Source organism: Protopterus annectens, chromosome 3.part1, assembly GCF_019279795.1.
Source record: "Protopterus annectens isolate FY-2018-M chromosome 3.part1, PAN1.0, whole genome shotgun sequence".
NCBI lineage: Eukaryota > Metazoa > Chordata > Ceratodontiformes > Protopteridae > Protopterus > Protopterus annectens.
Genome location: NC_056732.1, coordinates 1,388,232,825 through 1,388,248,942, shown reverse-complemented (window position 1 = coordinate 1,388,248,942; position 16,118 = coordinate 1,388,232,825). Strand labels below are relative to the sequence as shown.

The following is a 16,118-nucleotide window of genomic DNA, read 5'->3' as shown; positions in this document are numbered from 1 at the left end:
TACAATGCAGACATAATATTTTATTTCCTATATCCAGCACCGGAACTACTTCACTAGGAGCAAGACCACAGTATAAACAAAGGCTATTAACAGTACTGCAAACTGTTTTAATGGAATGCAAATGTTTCCTATTGTTCTGTTTTAGCAACGTAAAGCTAAAACGAAATACCCCTTTCCTAATTTTACTTAATGGCTCTGCTAAAAAAAAATCTCAAGTTTCTAAAGCACAACTGCTATACTGTATACCATGCAAAACGTGATTGATCCGAGTGTTGAGGCACTAATTCAAAGCAAGCAACAGGGCCAAAGCAATGTAAGAACCAGATATTGAAGGCAGAAACCAATTTTTTTGTTTACTTTTACTATCTGAAATGGCACCGAAAAAAAGTAACAATTTTGCACAACACTTAAGTCATCAATGAAAAACTCATTTATACACTCACCCTGAGCAGCCATTGCATTTTCAATACAGTCCAAGGTGGCATCATCTTCACACAGGTCATAAGGCATGTTACCATCTGCATTTACAGCCAGTAGATCTGCACCTCTATAAAGAAGGAAGCAGGAAGACCCTTACAGTCAAATCTCCAATTTACATACTCAGTCTCATGTAAATTCGGATGATAGAACTCTACCAAAAATGCACTTTAAATGCTGCAACTTGGAAAATGTCAATTAACTACATTTATTTTATTTTATTCTATTTCATTGTATTAACTGTGCTGTCCAACTAAGTCGAGGTCCATTCTATTGAAGGTCTGCAGTATTGTCTGAAGTGACTTGCTCAGACACACAACTAGCAAATGGAGACTAAAGCAATCAAAATGTAAAAAATAAAGATTAGAATACAATCCTTAATGACTCAAATTAAGTCTATTGAGAATACGTCAATGAGATCTGTGATAAACTTCTGCAGTAATGATCACATACTGGAAAGACACAAATATATAGGCAAATTCAACAAGCACCCATTGGTGGAATCACAAAATTAGTAAGACATAAAACAGAAAAAAAGAGGTACTACTAAACATTCAGAAATTATCCTGGTCAAAAAACAAGTCTAGATAAAATAAAAATACAAAATCTGCTTACTTTCTTATCAAATCTTCTAGGTTTAACTATGAACTTGGCTTAACTTCTAGCATCTCTTCTCTCATTTTTGGGGGGTGACAATATTGCCTCCTCTTCATAGCCCAAAGATGAAGAAATATGCATATGTACTGAACATATCAGATCTTCCTCATCCAAGTTAGAATCTAAAATGTCAAGAGGTAAGAGGATTCCCCAATGGGGAAGACTGATCCACTTGAAGATCAACTCTGTGCCCAAGTGGTTATTTATTTCTCAACATACTTCTGATAGGCAAATATACCACAGGCTGAGACAGATTTCTTTAAACCAAAACATTTTTAATTATTATGCATGACATAGGTCATGTTATATTTAAATAAATGAAAATAAACCATAGTGACACAATCTCAGTTGCAAACACTATACATTTCCAAACCGTGCCTTCACAACTGTAGCTGTAAACATTATACATCACTTTTAATATATCCAGTCACTGTCAGTCAACCATTACATAGCTTATTCAATTCCCGAGTTTTTTTAAACCTCGTTACTCCTCTGCATGTACTGATCCCATTTTTTTCTTATGTAATTTGCTCCTATCCTTTTCTAAAGATCCCAGTTTCAGTTGTTTTATCTCTATCACCATCTTCACTACTTCTAGTAAAGTTAGTTTAGACTCTGATTTCCATTTTCTAGTAATTACTTTTTTGGCAGCCATAGCGTTGTTGCCTCACAGCAAGAGGTTCTCCTGTTGGATTCTCGGCTGGAGTGCCTTCTGTGTGGAGTCTGCATGTCCTCCCCGCGGCAGAGTGGCCTCCGAAAGACATGCGTGAATGGGCGTGCCTTCGCTGAAGATTGGGCGTCAGGCTGGCAACTCGGCACCATAAACAAAAGACTGCCAATCATTAGCAGACCGGAGTTCTGCTGTGGCAACCCCTAACCGGGAAAAACCGAAAAGACAACAACTTTTTTGGCAGCCATCATAATTAGACTCTGCAAGGCATTACTATGTCTAGGCAATTCTGATTCTGTATCATAGCTCAAAAAAAATAATTTCCCTAGTCACTCCAATTCTCCCACCCAGCATTTCTGACAGAGCAGTCTGTAGGAAATCTTTAAAGTCTGCCAAACTCATTACACTCCCAGAAAATATGTTCCTAGTTACCTCTTTCTTCCCCATCACACTGCCAACATTTGCTGTCTACTTGAGGAAAAATTCTTTGAAGTCTGCTTGGGGTATAAAAATACCTATGCAAACACTTCCAGGCAAAAATCTTAAATCTTCCAGACTTTGTTGCATATTTGGGAGAAATACATATATTCTCCATTGTTTCTTTGTGAATTGCTTATCTAATCTCTCTTCCCAATCCTTACTAACTTCCTCTGACTGATTTTTACAGTCATCACAAAATATTTTATATGCTCTGCTAATTATTCCTTTCTTAACGGCAACTTGTGTTCTGGATTTTACTAAAAATTCTACCAGTGCTGGTCTTTCATTTAGGACTACCCTATTTCTTTCTCTCTGCATAAACTCTGATATCAATCCTTGATGTGGATGGCAATCTCTGGCTTGCAGACCAAATAATTTCTTGGCATCTTCCCATTCCATTACCTTTCCCCTCTCTAGTTATTTGCTCCAAATACTTTGCTTCTTTTGTCAGTTTTCTCCAATATATTCCCACCCCTATTGCCTGTATCCTAGTTGCAGTCACCCCCAGCAACAGAATCTTTTTTTTTTCATTCTTGTGTTGGCTTAGCTCATAAAAGACCTTCTGCTACTTTATGAATACAACATTCTGTATGATTATTGTTAGTCTCTTTAAAAGTCTGCATCCAAAAGCCAAGTGTCTTCCTGTTACTTTAGCTTCCCCCGTGTTTCATCATTATTTCTTTCCACTTTGAATTATGATTTTCTGCTTGTGTTATGTATAGGAGTCTTAACTGTGTTCCTCTGAAATACCCCTTCAACTCGGGTAATCCCAATCAGTCTTGTTCTATTGGAAAAATAAGCTTATCCCACTTGACTTTTGCCGTCTTCCCTCCCAGATAAAATCCTTCAGCTCTACTAATTGTTATCCAGAACTTCTCCTCTGGTTGATAAAAATATGCCTGACAGTGTATAAAACTAAAGGGACTAAAACATTTTAACTGCTTGTATCTCACTATTGAAATCCATATAACAAAGCTTACATTGTCTCAGTTATTGTATTTTTTTTGTTTACTCTCTTCCCGCATATCTTTAGCTGCCACACCAGTATCATTTTTAATCCATACTCCTAAATATTTCATTTTATCATGTCCCCATAAATATGAATATTGCTGAACCAATTCATTTGTGGGTACAAACTTTACCTCTATTGCTTTTGTTTTAGCTTCATTCATTTTGTATCCCGAAATGGTCTGAAACTGTCTCACTATGTTCCACAGCACTGTAATGTTCCTTTCTGGGTTTGTCAGGTATAAAATAATGCCATCTGCAAATAGAGCCAGCTTTTCTTGACTACCATACCATGTATATTCTTGAATTTCTGAGTCTCTTATTTTCTTTGCCAGTGGTTCTATATATAATGGAGAGAGGACACCCCTGCCTAGTTCCTCTGCTCAAGCAGAGATTATCAGAGAGGACCCCACCCACTTTAACCATTGCCTCCAATCCTTCACATATCCTCCTAATCAAACTTATAATTTTATCAGGAATGTAAATGCTTCCATTGCACTGCTCATAAAATCCCAGCTTACTCTGTCAAATGCTTTCTCTGCATCAAGACCCACCAGCAACAGTGGTATTTTCTTACATTCTGTTTCCCCTCTGGATCACAACTGTTCTGTTTATGTTGTCAAATATTTGCCTCCTCTCCACAAAACCACAATGATCCATATCTATCAATTTTAGCATCACTTTTGCCATCCATTTAGCCATTACAGACAAACACTTTATAATCATGATTTTGTATTGAAATGGGCCTGTATGAAGCTGGATCTGATGGCTCTTTACCCTAATTTAGGTACTACAGCTACTACTGCTTTCTTTCAAGATGTTGGTACTTCTCCTCCTCTTAAAATATTGTTAAAAAAGCCTTCCAGAAGGCTGAGACAGATGTTGGCAGGGTGGGCTTGGGTAACCATTGGGCTTTCCAGAGTCATTCTCACTAAAATGTTTAGGAAATCGTAGTAGTTAGCACCCTTTGGTGAAGCAGAAGAAACCTGCAAAGGCAAATATCCACCATAGGTACCCAAGTACCAGCATATGACCTGCAGATCTTACTCACTTTGTCAAAGGTCTGTAGTAATAGAAGTCAAACAATGAAGTAGTCTTATAAAGCTGAAGTGTATGAGGCTCTATGATATGTTAAGGAGTACCGAAACAAAAAATTATAAACCCTAGAATAACTGACAGCTTAATAAAATCAGTTGTAGTGTGCCGTTTCCAAGATAGCTGCACACTGATCTGAGCTCCTATTGTGAAAACAAAAGCTGTGAAAAGGGGCCAGTGAAGTTATTTTGTGTAAAATATGGTCACTATCAAGTAATTACACTGACTGGATATCAACAAAGAATAACTCTGGAGAAGTTGGAGAAAATCAAGAAATGAAAAGTCTGGTTGGGAAGAATCTTACAACTGTTTAGCAAAAAGCAGTTCAACTTTCAGCTTTGGTATAGGAGATGGCTTCCAATAACTTAAGAGAAAAAATAAAACAATTGTACTCAAACCTTCAAAATAAACCACACACTAACAGAATATCACATATATGGATAGCGAGTGTTGCATTCGCTGTGGTTTCCTCCACAATATATTCTGAAATAGGCAAAACACATTCTGTTTGCCCTTACTATTGCTCCATGCACTTCAGTTCCCTGCCCCCAACCTGCTCTTCACTATTAATATAACCTCAACTGGCATCTCCCACAATTAATTCACAACAAATCAAAACAGAATTAACAAGTCTCCACAAATCACACGCTTTCCATTAAATCATCACTCTACAGTCACAGCTATCAAAAAGTGCCCACGATACCAACTCACTTCCCATTACAACTAGCAGGAAGCTCCACTTTACAATATTATCTTCCCTTAGTTCCATCCCTTATCCAAACTGTTCCCCCTCTCTCAAACATTACATTTCTTGAATCATTCAAAACTCTAGTTCCTCTGACTCATACATTTTCAAATCTAACATAAACCTCTTTCTGAGTTCCATCATTATACTTCCTCAGTTATATCACTGCATTTCAAGCACAACTACGCTACACCATAACTTCTCTATCTCAGCCATAATCTAACTCCACCCTCTGAGAAAGCTCTCTCTTCTTCTATACTACATTCCTCTACTGATACACTCACTGAATCTTCACAAAAATTGACTCTGCTCTCCTACTCTGTACTCTACTACAAATTACCATGCTACTCAGTAGCTTCTTCCTCTCTAGGTTACTCTTGTCTCTTTCCCACCTTGCCATAAACCACTCCTCCTTACACAAAACAAACATTCCCCACACTAGCATACATAATACCTACAAGTAAGGACCTATCCTCTCAGACAATCTACATTCTTCATAGCATTTCCCTCACCTCTTTCCACAGCTTTATATCCTCCTACATAATATCTCCAACAAACTACTTAACCCCTACCTTATACAAGTTGGTTTTAAACATAGATGTTGCATCTTTTGGCTTTTCCCGGTTAGGGGTCGCCACAGCAGAACTCCGGTCCGCTAATGATTGGCAGTAGATTTTTCCATACCGAGTTGCCAGCTCTGACGCACAACCTTCAACGAAGGTACGCCCATTCACGCATGTCTCCACACAGAAGACGCTTTAGCTGACAATCGAACAGGACAACGTCTTACTGTGAGGCGACAATGCTACCGCAGCACCACCACCGCAGTTATCCCAATCTTTCCCAGCATTAGCCAAACCATTAATACTCTGTGGTGATATCCACCCAAACCCAGGTCCTGCTACTCATCCCTTTATGTCCCCCCCCCCCCAGACCACCCCAGCACCACCTACCCTAAGATTAATAGCTCTTATTTAAGCAAGAATCCCACCCCTGGACTTCCTTCAACACATCAACTGCCAAAGCATAACCAACAAAATACATGAGCTATATGCTCTGGTTACACTTCACATGCCCAATAATTTAGATTTAACCGAACCTGGCTAAAACCAAACAATAATGATGAAATAGTTTTCCCAAGCCATAACACATTGTGACTAGAGAGATCACACAAAAAAGCAGGGGCACAGCAGTTCAATGCAACAACTGACTGGTACTCCCATCATGCCCAATGTACCCAAGCTCCTTCAATAATGCTGAAACACTAATCTCCCTCTTAAAAATCAATGACCAAAAAAACAGCTGTCCAATCACTGTTTATATTCCCCCAAATAACAACAACTCAACTTTAGAGGACCTTCTACCTCTGATATTCATCAATATCAACCAAGAAACCATCATTTTAGGTGATGATCATTGTTAATCTGTTTTCACTCTTAACCCTAACTATGCAGAAAATCTACACAACTCACTGCCTCTCCAACCATATACAGCAAGAACTCCAATAGATCTTCTATTCTAAATACAGTCCTTACATCTGATCCAAACAAAATTACCTCCTATGGTATTCTTCTAAACTCTGAGCAAGCCCCTCCCAATCATTCTTAAATGATTCCCAATTCACCCCCAAAAAGATCATCACTATAACAAAGTCTGCAACTAAGCTCAGTTTAACAAAGATACATTTACAGAAACACTGAAAGCTTGCAATTGGCATCTGCATCTAAGACAGCTAAGAAATATACATACAAGTCACATATTCCTCACCTCTTCCCTGCTTCCTTTTCTTATCTCTCACACCTCGTTTATCATATTTTTTCTATCTATAAATGTAAAAATGTAAATTACATTTTAAACTTCACTGTCTAGGCCAATTAGTCACATAATGATACATGAGGACCCTATATTTTACAGATCGTATATTTTCTCTAGTATACCTGTCTTTCAGTTGTTTGTCCATATTGAAATTTCTGCTTTACTTTTATCTCTACTGTACAAAATGGTGTATTTTGTAACTATAGATTTTCTACCTAGGCCTCCACTGAAAAGGGGCTACCACTGCCCAGTCGGACTACAATGGTCCACAAAATCAATAACTAAAACAAATTATCAATTCAGATAACAAAAGACTAAGGGAAAATAAAAGGAGCTTTAACTAGAGATTCAGATAAACTGATAAAACTGCAAAAATCGGAGGATGAATTAAAGAAAAGGCTGGCTGAGTATTAAACTCCTCAAGCTGAGGGCTGTTTCAAAAAATAGTAGCTAGAAGACAGAGCACACAGAGAAAGTGATACTTTTTGCTGTAACAGAAATTGGAAGGAACAGAGTGCAGATTAATTTTATGAAAGTACAAATAAACAACTAGACTGGTGTGCCACAGCAGGATTTGTTAACTGAGAGGGTACATAAACTGTGTGCTCCAAACCTGGCCTAATAAGACAGTTAAGACCTATATTAGTAAAGATGCAATCGTGCCAAAAGAAAGAGTTGGTCCTTACAAAATTGTGGAACAAAAGTATTAAAAATTGGAGACAACAGAGCATTTGGGAAAATGGCTACTCAGTGCACACTAGACAGAAGAGAAACACGCTAAACCCAGAAATCAAAGAATGTCAAGAGGCAGAAACGAGACTCGCACTGCTGTATCTTGAGAATATTTTTTTCCTGGAGGTAAAAGACATTTTTAATACAGAGCCAACAAGCGGAACGGAACTCGGATTCTAATTCTTCTGACAGCAATGGGACTTTTTAATGTTTTCATGGAAGCCCATAGACATTCTTTGCCAGTGAAACCTTTTCCACTGTTCCAAAGGAAAATGCTTAAGACAGGGGCACAGGAAAATAATTTTCTTGGGTGGTGAAAGCCAGGGAACCTTTTTCTCTAGGCTTATATAGACCTTAGGACTGATAGCCTAGTACCTGCCTATGAACCTATAAGGAAAAGGAAAAAACACATAACTAACAAAAAGAATCAAGAGTACCTTGGACTTGAACCAGAGACTGGTGGGAGGAGAACCTGATCTGCTAGAAGACCAGCAACAGTGCAAATAGTGAGTAAATGGCAAACTATAAAGCATTGTTCCCTCTACATATATGAATAGACATGTGAAATATAGCTTGGCAAAAAAGTGGCTGAGAAAGACTGGAATTTTACTGACTTCTTTAATGTGTGGGTGGCATGTAAAGCTGATAACTTGCTTTACATCATTAATGTCATGAAGGACACTGAAAGAAATGAAGTAACTGTATGTGAAAGTTTTTGTTTTTATTAATACTTGTACTTAATAATGTAAATTGCATGTTACACTGCAAAGCAGTTCTGTATACTGTGTACTCGGGTATTTTAAATGTGAGTTAAGGGAGTCTCATCAGTGACTGCTGTACAGACATTCACGCAAGCAAGTACTTTTTCTTAGTTTAAAGATACACAGGCTTTACACTTTAAACAAGATAAAAGTTAGATAGAAGCAAATTAAAGTTAATATAATGTGACCTTGGTCTGCAGTAGTCAGGGGATGGAATATAAAAGTATATCTTAATACTACATGTGACGGCCCAACACTGGCCCAGTAATCAAGGAGCCTCAATCCTCACCACTGGCAAAAGTGGGGTATGTACACACTGGGAGGATGACAAGTACACATACAGTAAAGTGCAATTTCCCTTAAGACCACACAGAGACCACAGTCAGTCTGGGGCCGGTTTCTCCCTCTTTCTCCAGATACCCAATAAGACGCCCACTGGGACAGCTACAGAGGCGAGTCCTTAGCCAGAGTTCCAAGCCAAGTCCTCCAACACTCTCTCTGTCCAACCAGTGCTTCGTGTCCCTGCCCAAGTAGCTGGCACACACACTTGGAAATTTGTTTTACACACACACACACACACACACACACACACACACACACACACACACACACAGGAAAAGCTGGCACAGGTTTACTAGCTATGCCCCTTTCTGCCCAGACTACAAGGTAGTTTTCACTGCCACCAGAACCCCTTTATCAGCTACTTTAAGGCCCTTAGCAAAGGGTGTCAAATTCTACCGTGTAATGTTACTATTAATCCAAATGGTAGTTTGACCAAGGCTATTTAGGAGTGGCTTGTACACTGTCATCAAATAGATAAGCAAGTACTCTAAGAGCCTAAATATCTCTAAACAGACCAGCCACGATTGAAAGGTTTAAATATGTTTAATAATAGATAATAAAAGAACAAGAAAATACTCGGCAAGTAATCAGTTAAATCAGAGTTCAAAACTACAGGAAATATTTAAAACAACATTGTAGGATAGTCTCAAATAAACATCTAAGCTATACTTTACTATATTCCTAGCTGAATCTAATAGTTACTATGTCCTACAAACTTACTTACAGCAAGGCAAATGCAGAGGTGAGTGGATGTTTCCAGCTGATGTTGTTAGGTCAAAGACAAAATGCAAAATGCCCAGCCTCTCTCTGAGAGAGTTCTTAAATTAATATCAAATATTACTGCTGGGTTAGCATGGATGACAACACTTTTTGTCACGTGACTTCAGTTCCCAAGCTAAACCCCCTTTGCTAGAAACTCGTAAAAGTTTACCATCTCCCTGTGAAAAAATACATATTTCTCAGATGTTTGCAGATCCTGAAAGTCATAAAACAATAAAACACTTTTACATCTTAAAGCTAGTAATTACTTCTCTTTCAAAACAATACAAAAAACTTCTAGCTCTAGACATTGTGTCTGCTACTGCACTGAAAGTGAAAATAACATCTCTTCTATTACATGGTTATGAAACAATTTAATTTCAACTATTTTCTCTGAATTTTTTTCAAGTTAACCTCCTGTGTTCCAATTTCCATTAAACATATACATCTAAACAGTCACAATAGTGCAGGTACATTCCTGTTCTATTCCAATAGGGCATGCTGTGGTTACATTTTAGCTCAGTACTTTACACATACTTCTGTGTAAATCATATTAATATTTACAAATGACAGAATTATTTACAAAATCCCAGATAGCTGAGCTGGAAATATTTCCCTTTGTCACACTACATAAAATATGATCAATAATGTCCCTTCTTTTTACAGGGGTGAATACCTATGATGTCTGTGGCTTAAGTTATAGACACAGTTTTTATTTATGCAAACGGTCTTGAAAAAAAGACAAAGATGAAATGTATGGAAATAGATGGTTTACTGCTTCTTCAACGTTATTTGCCTGTTTTTTTTTTTCTCAGTAGCAAATGATCTCTGTGGGACACAAGTCTGCAGATGCAAAAAGCTGAACAGGTGAAGTCTGGCTGAAATTTGCATACACTTTTTGAAACAAGCAAGCAGCTGCAAGATTGTTAGATTGCTTTCCCATTGCTTACTACTTTTACTTGGAGATGAACTGGTCTGCAACTGCAAGAATTTACACTTGAGAGTTCTGGACACTCTCTGATGAGAAATGTAACAATTAAAAGGTACAGTGGAAAGCAGTTCAATGAAAAATAAAGTTAGAAACTATGGGATGCGAATAAAAAGCCATTACCTCACGAACAGCTTTAATATCTTAATGAACTGTACAGCAAATGGCATAATTTAATTTATCTAAATGTAGGGCTGAAAGTGAATGTTTAATGAAAGCATTCAAGCTGTTTTTCACATCAGGGATGGGAATGTGGATAAGAACAAACAGCAATCAATCTACGAGGTAACACAGGCTGTAACATGTGCTTTAGAAAGGGTATCTAGTTTATAGTGCTTTGTATAAGTATGCACATAGGACCAAGTTGCTACTTCTAGAATGCTCCTAAAATCAAACCCTTTGCAAAAAGCCACATATGACCCTGCCTGGAATAGTACCTGCTGTGGTGGCAGTAACAAGATGTTAGAGTCATAGACAACCATTTGGAAATAGTCTTCTTTGACACTGGTTGTCTCTCTTACCTTTTACAAGAAATGATCAAAGTTTTGAATGACTTGTTTTGTCAATATAACACCAGAGTTGTCTGTGGACATCAAAGGTACGAACTATGCTTTCTCCCTAATTTTCAGGTTCTGGAAAGAAGATGGGCAGATGGTTTAGCCATAAAGGCTTAATGTAAACTTAGACACCAGTTTAGGCATAAAGGGAGAATCTGTTCTCAAAGAAACACCATCTTTGCAGACAATGAGAAGGTTGGCCCCCCACCATAAAAGCTTACAACTCAGATACTCTTCTTGCAGAGGTCAGAGCAAAAAAGCTGTTTTCCATGTTAAAAATCTCAAGTCAACTGATGAGCTGGATCAAGTGGAGCAAGTATTCTCTAACACAAAATTAAGATCCCAAGGATGAGCCACTGTTTTTTTCTGGGAGTTGTCTTATGCAGAGTGCATTTCAAAAACATTTTGAGATGGGAGTGCACTGAAAGAGGGGATAATCCACGGGAGGACATGCTGAAATGGTTCAGATGAACCTTGACACTGGAGTAAGACAGGCTGCAGGATAGTAACTCGCACATTATAAAATTTTGTCTACCCCCAAGTTAACCAGTTTCCTTATAGCATTCCCCTAACATCACTCAACCTCCTCAACACATATAACACCCCCATTCTGTGCTGTCCCCTTCTCCCTAACCCTACAACCACCCAATTATTGTCCTTCACCTTAAATTCACTCAGCCACAGTCTCTTAACCTCAACCTAACTGTAACTCCAAATGCAGTCTTGTATCTTTTCTAAATTATTCCTTTTGAATATTCTCCTTTCTGTACCTAAAAGCACTCTTACACTTTCACTAAATTCCTCCTTTTGGCCACAGCTGTCCTATAAACCCCACCCTCACACTCCTAGCTACCTCTCTTCATTATAGACATCCTCAATTTCTGCTCACTTTTCCTCCCTCTTCTCCTTCTTTCACCTTGCATAGTCCAAGATGTCTGCTTTATACCATGTTACTACACCCACTAACTGCATTCTTTAGCATCAAATTAAAAAACTGCTATAAGTCTTTGTACGACATTTACTAAGTAATGTATGTCTGTCTGTTTTTCTACTCAAATGCAGTAATATAACTAACTACATGGCAACTTTATTGTATTGGACTCTACTGCACTCTGCTGCATTGCAAATAAACAAACATTTAAATAACACCAGAAAAACACCAGCCCTGAATGAAGGCTGGTTCTTTTGTAGGCAGTAACTAGAAAGCCTTTTCCATTAGCTAATATATGATTTTCTAGTAGTAGTCTTTCTTGAATCCGTCAATACCTGCTGCAGGTCCTCAGAAAAAAAAAGATACTTAAAAGGTATAAAACCGTATCCTACTGGCAGTTAGTTACAATTACTTGGGGTTGGAATGTATCAAATACCCTTCATCTTGCACAAGTCCAGTCTGCGACGATGCATGTAGTAACTGCCCTTGGCAAATTCCAAAAGAAGGGAAAACACTGCTGCTTGGTCCTGAAGGAAGTCACAACAATGACCTTTGGGGAGTCCATATGAATCGCCAGACCTACCCTTGCTATCAGTGGAAAGAGTGGAAAAGCATACAGAGACATTCTGGTGCAAGGAAAACAGAATGCATCTGTCTTCCAGGTCTTCTTGCTTGGAGTCCTGGAACAGAAGTTTGCCAGTTGGTTGTTTAGAGAAGAGGCAAATAGATCTACTTGAGTTTCTCTTCACAGGCAGATCAAATCTTGGAAGACACCCTGATTTACCTTCCGCTTGTGGGGATCTGCCATGATCCTCCTCAGCTTGCCTGTCATTCAGTTTTAGTCTAATGGGATACAAGATGCCTGTGCAGTAAGATTGTGTGGCAAAGCTGTATCCCATGCTAACATGGCTAATCTGCACAGGGGTAAGATATAGCTGCCCCTTGTTGTTGTTGTAACACGTCACAGTGGTTTTGTCTGTAAAAACTGAGGAGGTCCCAGGGACCACAGATGACTCAGAGAATTAAGAGCATTTATAAGAACTAGTAACTCTTTCAGGTCTGTGTTTTTATCCCCAAAGACTGTAGTTGCATTCCCATTACTGCTGCTACCCACTCAAAGTCTGGGGAGTCTGTTGTGACTGTTTTGGATCAGACAGGGAGAATGGGAGACCTGGATTCTCTGAAATCTGATGTCTCCACTACACGACCTCCCTTTTTACAAATCCCAAAACTGGAATTTGAAAAGTCATTGGGAGTGGATGCTGGGAGTCACAGAGACAGGAGATACCAATGTATCTTTCTCATGAGGAATCTTACAAGAGGTATCATGAGAATCATGGAATCCATAAAACCCAAAATCCTGAGGAATTCCCTCACCGAGATAAAATTCTAAGTGGAAAACTCCAGTAACAGATCTATTTCCTCCTGTGGAAGTAATGTTCTTTGCATTGAGGTGCCTAGCAAGCACCTCAGAAAAACAATCATAGAAGAATGAACGAGAAACGACTTCTGTATGTTTTCTTGAAAACCCAGCCTGTGTACGAGATCCCTGATCCAAGACAGATTTTTTGCACTTTCTTTGGCACAAGAAACATTCTTGAATTAAATCCTTCCCCTAAATTAAATCTTGCCTGTAATATAAATAGGACCTACTGGAGAGACAGGTATGTATCCCAGAGACTACCCAGTCTATGGAACAGGCTCCCATCTGTGTGAAGCAGAGTTCCTCCCTAACCTAATTCAATTGCAACTTGGACAACTGGATGGGAAACCAGAAATTCATCACTGGTTTGGCACCTATGTCTCTAATGGACACAGGCAACCTGTAAATGGCTCATCTCCCAGGCCCATGATTACACTTATCAAGGGTATCAGATCTTGTCAGAGATTTGGGATGCATGGCTAGGCTTAAAAAGGCCCTTGTGGTCATTAGCCTAGTAAACACCTACGAACAGAGAGGAGGAGAAACTGCTTCTATTACCCTCTCAGACATCATCTGTTGAAAGATAAGGGGAAGGAGAAAACTTTGGTCTGTCTGGTGTGTAGGAATTCATTACAAAAGAGTGAGAGCCTCCTATTGCCATCTGTAACCTAGATTGTTCACATTCAGAGCCCATTTGCCTGAAACAATCTGTCGCCAAAGAGAAAGAAATGGAATTTCAAACATTTTAGGAGGATTAAGGGACTACCAGAGTGGGAGGAGGGAACAAGGTTCCTCATATACTCTTTCTGATTTATTGGACTGTTCCTTGTTCTGAGGGTTTCTTCTTTCTTTTTGGAACAACTTGCCATTCATACTTTAAAAGTCTTTTTACCAGCATTCTGCAGGGACTGTTTATTTTACTTTAAGACAAAGTAAGACAAGGATGCAGAGAATCCCTTTGAAATCTTAGAGAATGAAGGCTTAAAAATCTGAGTAATTCCTTAATCAGCTTTTCTCTCTCATCACACTTTTTGATAACTTCTATGGTAGAAGGTCCAAAAATGTACAGTTGTGTAAGTAAACTTACCATAACAGTAGATTTTTCAAATTTCTGCTGTAGCACCCTTAGCTATATCGGTTATATCCTGCCAAGAATATAACAGCCAGCCAGCTTCCAAAGCTTCACGGAACCTTCCACATGCCCAAACCATAAGTCAGCTTGAACTGAGCCAACTAAAAAGACCGGCTTGGGCACCAAGCCCTCCAAAGCTTTCCTACTGTTGAATAACTCTCCTCTGTAGGCTTTTGAGGACTGACAGTCGGCTTGTGTTGTTCCTTTGCTTTACAGATAAGTTCTCTTTGGGAATAAACCTTCCACATTTAAAAATTGTTGTTTTACTGTACTTTCAGCTAAGAGTTTGTGTTTTAACATACTGTCATATTTTTAGTCCCTTTAATTTTATATACCGGCCAGAAATATTTTTATCACCCAGAGGAAAATTTGTGAATAATAATTAATAGAGTTGAAGGAATTTATCTGGAAGGGGAAGACGGCAAAAGTTAAGTGGGATAAGCTAACCCTTCCCATGTTTTAAATTGATACTTTACATCAACGCAACTAATGCTTGCATACATAACACAATCAGAAGGTTATAAAACAAAGAGGATGATGATGATGATGAAACAGGAGGAGAATTTCGAAAAAAAAAAGGAGAGAGTAGGACTTTGGATGCAAGACTTGAGAAGTACTACAACAGCCATGTAGAATATTATATTCATAAAGTAACAGAAAGCATTTTAAAAAGTAATCCAACATGACAACGCAGAAAGGACGCAAGACTTGAGAAGTACTACAACAGCCATGTAGAATATTATATTCATAAAGTAACAGAAAGCATTTTAAAAACTAATCCAACATGACAATGCAGAAAGGACATTTTACCAATAAGGATAAATACAAGTAGGGGAAAAGAAAATAAGTAAGATGGGACTGGAAAAAAAAAAGAAAATTGGAAAAGGAACAAAGATATTGGGAACAAATAAATTATACTGGGAAAAGTGACAGCATGGGATGAGGCCAAGCAGAGGTTTTGACAGAAGGTAAGAGACCGCCTTCTCCACTAGGGATTGACATATGAATATAGGCAAACAGAAAGGGATATGGGAGTGCTAAGAGAATGATCAATTCTGGTATTGTTTTTAGTAAGGCCTAGAACAAAAGCTGCTGTTAAAAGGGGGTAGTTAGTGGGGTACATAAAACACTGCATGATAATTAGAAGTTAGAAAGGACTTGTAAGAGATACTGGAAAGACAATTTACAAAAAAACAGCAGGATGACATCTGTATGGCTCTCAAGTATGCAAAATCCAGAAGGTTTAGGATTTTTGTTTTGAAGTATTTGCAGATATTTTTATATCCTAAGCAGACTTCAGTGAATTTGTCCTCAGGTATACACTAAATGCTAGAGGTGTGATGGGAACATGTTTTTGGGAGTATAATAAGCTGGCAGAATTAAAAAAAATCTGTACAGAGTACTCTGTCAGAAATGTTGAGGAACCCAACGACTGCAGCTAAGGAAATGATTCTTCTGAGCTGGGTCATATGGTCTGAATTGCCTTGACAAAGTAAGTACTACACAATTGCTAGAATATAAAATCTAAACAAAGTGCAACTGAATT

General features: G+C 38.4%; 1 protein-coding gene across 1 annotated transcript in view; it reads right to left on the bottom strand.

Moving 5' to 3' along the window:
- PPP1R16A (protein phosphatase 1 regulatory subunit 16A) overlaps positions 1-16,118 on the bottom strand; it is a 1,191,114-nt gene that overhangs the window by 709,071 nt on the left and 465,925 nt on the right. The window contains exon 4 of the mRNA XM_044067426.1: positions 444-547. Within this exon, the coding sequence (XP_043923361.1) occupies positions 444-547 (104 nt within the window). The remainder of the gene's footprint in view (positions 1-443; positions 548-16,118) is intronic.